Here is a 7,795-nt window from a genome sequence, read left to right on the forward strand (position 1 = left end):
ATGCTGGTCTTTTTTAGGGACCATGTGCAATGGGGGATGCCCATGGACTATTCGATGGTCGAATTATCCCTAGGTCCATCATGTGGTTGAATTCGTTTTTAGCTAACCTAAGCTTTTCGGGAGCGAGTCTTCGGGCTTTCGAAAATACAGGTGGTCCTGTAGTCGATATGTGATGTGTAACATTGCTGGTTACACAAGGTAATTTCGATTGCGATTGGCATATCCCGGGGTATTTGTCGAGTACTGCTTGGTACAAGGGGTCTATGGTGTGCTTAATCGTGACTGGGGATAACCTGCAACCAGAACAAGGAGTTACGCAAACGGATAACTTAGTGTTTCCGTCTATTAACCTTCGTGCGCGTGTGTCGATGAGTAGATTGTGGTGTTGTAACAGGTCAATACCAATGATTGGCATAGAGACATCTGCAACCACGAAAATCCAGTGTATGGGTTTACGTAAACCCACGTTAAGGTAGACGTACCTTTTACCGTAAGTAGCGATCGGTTTTCCGTTTGCCGCCTGTAAACTTAAAACAGACTCGCGAAGTCTGTCGTCGGGATTTGCTGGAAGAACGCTAACTTCTGCGCCAGTGTCGACGGGGTAGCGAACTTTCGTAGTCACATCCGTGACATATAAGAGGCGGCTGTGTTCGCCGGCTACGGTTGCCGTTAACGCGTGCCGGCTGGGAAGTTTCCCGAACTGTTTTTCGTGTCACTCGATTTTGGGGTCGGATAATTGCAAGGTTTCCTGCAGTTTCTGGAAAACTTACCGTACTGGTTATGATACCAGCACCAGTCGGGATTGTCTGTCTCTCGTGGTCGAGAGCCAGATCGCTGACGTGAGGCACTTCTACGCGGGGTTTTTGACCGACTACGGTCATTGCGAACTCTAAGATATCGTGTAAGCGTGTGACATAGTTCGGCCATGTCAGTCGAGGTCGATTGGGGTTTTTCTTTGACGGAAAAAACCTCGGCCTTAGAAGATCTAGTGATTTCCAAGATTCGATCGGCAGATGCAGCTAGTTCATCTATGGCATTGTTTTGAAATGAAACAAGCACTGCCTGCACCTGTTGAGGGAGTTTAGACAAGAAAAGTTGTCTAAATAGGCCATCATCGAAAGTTCGTTGGCCGATGACTTCTCTCATTCTAAGCAACATGCCCGTCGCAGAACCATGTTGCAAGTCGATATTGTTAAGGAGTTGGTCTAACCGTTGTCGATCAGTTAGGTCTCCTCGTTTTAAAATCGATAGCTTAAGCGATTCGTAAGGTTCGGAAACATCACTAGTAAACATACTAGGTGTTACGTACCTGTTAAACTCGCGCGGTAACGCCTTAACTACCGCGAGGAAACGTGTGCGCGAGTCCGTGATTCCGTGCATGCAAAAATCGGCTTCTGCATAGCAGAACCAGGACTCGATATTGTCGGGCCAAAATGGCGTTAACTGAATCGAAATAGGGGGAATAGACTTTAACTTAAAAACCTTGGGTGAGTGTTCCGTCATATTAATATAGATAACGAAAAATGTCTAATTAAAATATATCCGAGAAAAAAAAATTCGCGAAAAAAAGTATATCACAATATATAAAATTCAAATAAAGAATAACAATGAATAATAATATTCCAAAATGGAACAGACTCACAGTATATTGACTTGGTGTACCAGATCACGTCGGGCTCACCAATGATGATGCAACGGATGTTCTAGTTTTACAACTAGTTACCAGTAGCACCTTCTAAAATTTGATCGTTCCCAGTCAGATAGAAATCAGAAGTCAGACGAGAAGAGGCAGGAAAGATATATTTGATTCGTTACCAATATATCGAGGACCTTTTCTATGAGCTGGCTAATGAAACGTAGGAGCTGTGTCCCACGTCGTGTTGAAACGTGATCTGGTGCGGATGCATGACCGAAAGCCTTCAGCTAAACAAGTCCACTTAAACAACATGGTCAGCATCCAATGTCGAACACTTAATGAACTATTGATTTTGGGGACTTATTTACAGCTACAGCGTCTTTGAGGTGACCTTATTATGGCTTACAATATCCGTAACACTTCTGGACATCCTCTTAAACATCTAATTAAGCTTATTCGCAATACAAACCTGAGGGGCGACACCCAGAAACTGGAGACCTAACATAGCGGGATGGAGTGTAGACACAACTTCCACTCCCTATGAGTTGTCAAATGTCGGAATTCGCTGCCGACTTAGCTACTAAAAGCGGCTTCACAGGAGTCCTTTGAGAGGAAACTTGACCTATGTTTAAGGACTAAGGGTAACATTACTTTTTTCTCTATTATCGTTAATATAACTAGGTTCCTGCCTGGAGGTATAGGTGATCCACTGCTACCCGACACCGAAGCCCGTTAAGCCAAAGCTTCTTCTATTCTGTCCACAACCATATTTACCATTTAGTTTCAAAATGTTTACTTTAACTACCCTCCACACATTGGATTACAACAAGAAATGTCGAAGTCGCGTCAATCTATTCAAAATTACGGGATTTATTCTATTCAAATCTCATATGAAACTCACGTTTTTTACCTAAGACGTTATTTGTGATATGGTGTAGTATATTCGTTTAACTGCATTGATTTTACTACTCTGCTGGCTGCCGCTTTTTTCGAGGTTGGTTCCCCGAAGTTATGATAATCTCAGTAGTAGTTTCCCATCGTTTTCTGCTCATTTCTCTGTGTTTATATACGTCATTATTATCAGTTTTCTGTTTCCGTAATACTGCCCAGGTATATTAGTAAACAGACCATATCATTAGCAACGACAGTTACTATTCTCTCAAACACACCTAAGGAAGATGCAGAATACCTAATCTTTTTTTTTAGCTTAGCTACGTCTCATGTCAGCAACTCCTGTATTCACGTATACATATACATATATAGTCCATATCAGTATATAAAACTATATCGTTCTTATAATTTTTCGGCATATATTCAAGCAATTACGTTACTTCACGTTTACTTCATATAGTTCTCACTGATCTGTTAAAAATATTCCTTAACTGTTTGACTTTTAAGTATCAACACTTCACATAAACTACTTAGTGCGCATCTAATTTCTTATAACATTTAAATCCTCAACGCAGCTTGTTTTGTATCATATCATAACACCAAGTCAAACCATAGAGTTCAACGTCGATCCATCTCAATGTTTCATGGAATTGTTATTCCCCAAACTAGGGTATTTTTGTCATGTAGACATTAGTCAGTAGAAACACTCGAAAAACTGCCTAAGTTCTCTGCAAACAATTTTCTGCCCTCGGATGTAACTACCACGACATAGTAGATCTAATCATGAACCGAAAGTTGCTTATGTTTTACTTCATTTTGAGAAATTTGACTTCATTTCTCACACCAAAGATTGAATAAACAGACAGTTAATTTCTCTTCAGTAAATAACGAGTCATGCTTATTTTTTTATTGTAAAAGGTCGATTGATATAACAGTATGAAAGCACTTATTTTAGTTGGAGGTTATGGCACTCGACTCCGGCCTTTAACATTAACTTATCCCAAACCGATAGTGGAATTCTGCAACAAACCACTTTTACTACATCAAATTGAAGCCCTTGCCAAAGTAAGATTGTTTTATTTTGGGTATAAGTTGGATTTGTTTTCAAAATATGTGACTCAGTGATTATATCGTTTTTAAAATTGATTTTCGTAAATTCTTTAGAACTCTTTTACTGCCTAAACAATATATTTAGCCTATGATGGTAAATACCAAGTTGAGTGTTAGGAAGCCGTAGTATATGCATCACTTAATTGTAATAGTCGATTCGGAAAATACCACTTGAGCAGAAACTTATTCTCCATATTTTTGCGTTGTACTTTACAATAACAATCAGAAATCGCGATTCAAAACATTTAAAAATGATGCTTTTTGCAACTCAGGGATTTAACAATGATTGTAAAATATAGTGTAAGTCTAATATAAATTTTGACTGGCTAAACGCTGCAAATCACAGCTTCTTTTTAGTTCAGTGACTCGGAATCCAGTGGTCCACAAATCTACCACAAATCCAATCTAGAACTATGTACGGTAGACTAGATGTAATTATAGCTCTTATGAGCCATAAAGCTATACACTGTATTTACAAATATGAATTTTTGGGGGCAAGTTAGTGTTCGTTAATTCAGCTACTATTCGAGCAACATGAGATTCCTTTTTTTATGTCTTGCAGTCATTTTCGTAGTGTTCAATTATTTAACTGGATTGTAATTGGTGATAAATTAAGGTTAAGCAAATACTTCGTCTTGTGACCTAGTCAATTAGATTAAACCTGGTGATCAGTTTGTCGCTCTCCTTATAGCTTGATCACCATAAGTTTTGAAAAATGGACCAACTCATTATTTTTCGTTTTCATTTGCCCGTTTCCATAGTATTCAGGCCAAGCAACCGATCTTAAGAAATGTTTGTTATATAATACTAAGTGATAGAATTCTCTAGAAAACGAATCCACATCTCGATTCACCCACAGATAGTTGATTCATCAACTAGTTCATACTTTAAAAGAGTATCTCTTATGAAAAATAAGATTAGTTTTCCCACTAAAATGCAGTAATACTAAACTCATTTCATGTTTATCATATGTATGAAATTGTTTGTGTATTAGTACTTTATATGTTCATTGGTGTCGTTTGCTAGTATATTTGTACCCCGTTGTAATTCTCCTTTTTTTGATTTTCTGTAGGTTGGAGTATCAGAAGTGATCTTAGCTGTTAGCAAATGTGCTGATCGAAGTGATATCTTAGAAAAAGAGTTAAAAAAGTATGAGAAGAAAGTAAGATAATTTATCATAAATTTTCGATAGGGAGCTATGACAATGGTATTTCTGTTAGATCGATTTTATTACGTACTATACGAATAACTAGTTTCTTGGTTTAATTTAAATAACGAGCTGTTGTAATTTTAAAGTTATTCTCACATGCTTTTTATTGACTGAAATAGCTACTGACGACTATATCTAATGAAAGTATATGACTCATCCAGGATTGCGACCGAAGTTTTGATTTCGTCGTATTGTATGAAGGTCGTACTCCAATATTCATGTAAACGATACTGTGATAATCGTAAACCTACGACCCAATGTTTAAAATGAAAAATATATAGTACAAATAAAGTATCTTAATAATCAAGGATAGGTTTGTTTGTTTAGCTTTGGGTCACACTTTTCATCTGAAAGAGCTAGTGTGGTACTGCCCGATTGGCCAGACCAAAGTAGTAAGTCGAAGTTAGATATACAAACCTAGTAATTGGAAGTAGAGCCCCTTAACCGCTAGACCACACCACTCTGCTAGTATATAAAACTACGACAGAACAGCTGTTTAGTACTCCTTCATTCTTACAGACATGAACTAACTCAAATCTGTTTATGATATAAAACATCTTCAACTTATGTATACCTAAAATGTCACAGATCTATTTTGAGTTTTTTTACGAATAAGTTTGTTACAAAGTGTACAGTTGGTTTCAATTTTCAGTCCCAAGTCAATACAGATATTATTATTATTATTATTATTATGATTAATGTATTTGTTTGTCCCATGACTCTAGATTGGAACTAAAATTACATTCTCTTATGAAACTGAAGCAATGGGAACTGGTAAGTCTTGTTTTATTAACTTTAAATTCCTCAACCTTAATAAAAGAGCATCATTTGTTACTTGATAAATTGAATACCTTTTATAAATATTTACGCGTTTTCATAGTTCTTTTACACATCTAATCCTAACATTAGACGTTGTTAATGTTAATTTTTCGCGCCGATCTAAATACCTTAAGTAATTTAACTAGGAACTTGAATCACTTAGTTTGATGACCTGATTAGAATTCGGAGATAGGTGCCAAAAATTTTCATCTTCATCGATTTTTTATAACATTAGCTGATGGCATAGGCAACTGTTTACTTTTTATTTTGCTAATGTTATGAGAAATCAAACCAGGTAATTCCTGACCATTTGTTTCCCTTTGGTGTTGGTAAGCTTAAATCGTTACATAGGCAAACGATTTAAAGACAGTCACCAATGGTTATTTAATGTGCAGAAATTCTGCTAAATATTTCAAGGTCTCTTTGCTATTTTCTCCAGTCTCTCCATACCAGCCACTGAACGCATATGGTGTACGAAGGATGCATATGCTTGTTTGACTTTTTAGGGAAGACCCAAAGTCAAGCTTATGCTTTGTGTTCTTAGACCCTGAATCAGTATTTGGTTGAATAATGGCTTCAGTTATCGATAGATAATTTTTTTTGATATTTTTCTCTAAAATGTGGCACCATAGTAAACTGAAACGCGGTTAAATAATGGAATTTCTTCTTTGAAAGAGCATAGTAACTACATGCGCGAAGTTTATAGACAAGATGTAAAAGAATATTATAGACGGTAAAATGACCGTTAGTCGTCTATACAGGTTTTTGGAATGCAGTATACATCAATGAATCAGAATTAAACCAGAGGCATAATTAATAATATCTGTTGTTCAATAAGATATGGGATTTAAAAGGTTAGGCTGCTGTTAGTATAGTTTCAGTAAACCATACCCATATTTATTTTTCTATTAATAAGCGAATAGATTCTTCTTATTTACATACCTAATATCGATTTGTATGGGTTTGTATGATCACATTGTCGCTATATAGGATTGAATTTTGTTCAGTTTTTGTTGTTTGTTGTCCAATCTAAGTACAAAATCCGACAGTGGGATACAGATATCAAATGAGTCGCAAATAAACTGAAACTTATGCGTCATGGATCCCATTGTTATCCACATTCAAAATTCATTAACGTATTTATAATATGTTTATTGCTTTTCAGCCGGTCCAATCGCCTTAGCTAAAGATTTGCTCCTCGTGGACGATAGTCCATTTTTTGTGCTCAACAGTGATATCATGTGTGATTTCCCGTTCAAGGCAATCATGGCATTTCACAAAAATCATGGGAAATCAGGAACTATTTTGGTTAGTTTACTGAATAAATTCTCCCTCATGTAAATACCTTCGCTACTTTATCTTCTAACCAAATGAATACTTCTGTGTTGAGTTTTTCAAATAGTTGCTTAGATTTTGTAACATATTTCTAGTTTAAAATCAAGAGCGCAGTACCGAAACTCAATTCGACAGTCTGTTATTGGGTAGAACTATATAATTTGACATGCAAATTCTCGATTGTTAAAATAAAAAGTGGTCGATAGACAAAATGTAATAACATGATGTGGCCAAGTGATTGACGCCCGCGAAATCTAATTATTGATGTAAGCCCTTAGTGCATTCGATATCAAAAGGCAAGAGAGCTTCCTAGTAAAATAGAGTTTTCTTTCAACAAAATAACTTTGTCACATTACAAAATACTGAACACAAGAATAAACATGATTAGGAGTTATTTAACAAACAAATGGTCGACAAATATGGCAACCATTAGTCATTTACTCTTCGACCAGAATTAGTTCTTCTCCTGTCATATCACAGGAATCAAGTAGTTAATTGTGAACAAAAACAACTGAATAATACTACTGTGTGTGTCCTGGCGTGTACGCTGTAGAATACTTGAGATTTCAGCTTTCAAGTATTTATTGTTTACTATATTTTGCGCTATAATTTGCATCAGAAAATGTGTATATTTTTTTCATCTTATAAGTTGTTTACTTAATCTATGTACAAATCGAGCGAAGAAATTTCTTTTCAATGTTTTTCATCATGGCTCTACACTAATATATATATGTGATTTACAATAATTAAATAACACTCATGGAGTAGATACGTTACGTAATAATTATATAATG

General features: G+C 36.2%; 1 protein-coding gene across 1 annotated transcript in view; it reads left to right on the plus strand.

The window, feature by feature from the left end:
• Positions 1–3,463: 3,463 nt before the first annotated feature.
• Positions 3,464–7,795, plus strand: part of Smp_028730 (mannose-1-phosphate guanyltransferase) — a gene marked incomplete at both ends in the record, with an annotated part of 17,760 nt that continues 13,428 nt past the window's right edge. The window contains 4 exons of the mRNA XM_018795547.1: positions 3,464–3,591; positions 4,709–4,798; positions 5,572–5,620; positions 6,856–6,974. Of these exons, the coding sequence (XP_018649849.1) occupies positions 3,464–3,591; positions 4,709–4,798; positions 5,572–5,620; positions 6,856–6,974 (386 nt within the window). The remainder of the gene's footprint in view (positions 3,592–4,708; positions 4,799–5,571; positions 5,621–6,855; positions 6,975–7,795) is intronic.

The sequence above is a fragment of the Schistosoma mansoni genome, chromosome 2 (assembly GCF_000237925.1).
Source record: "Schistosoma mansoni strain Puerto Rico chromosome 2, complete genome".
NCBI classification, from domain to species: domain Eukaryota; kingdom Metazoa; phylum Platyhelminthes; class Trematoda; order Strigeidida; family Schistosomatidae; genus Schistosoma; species Schistosoma mansoni.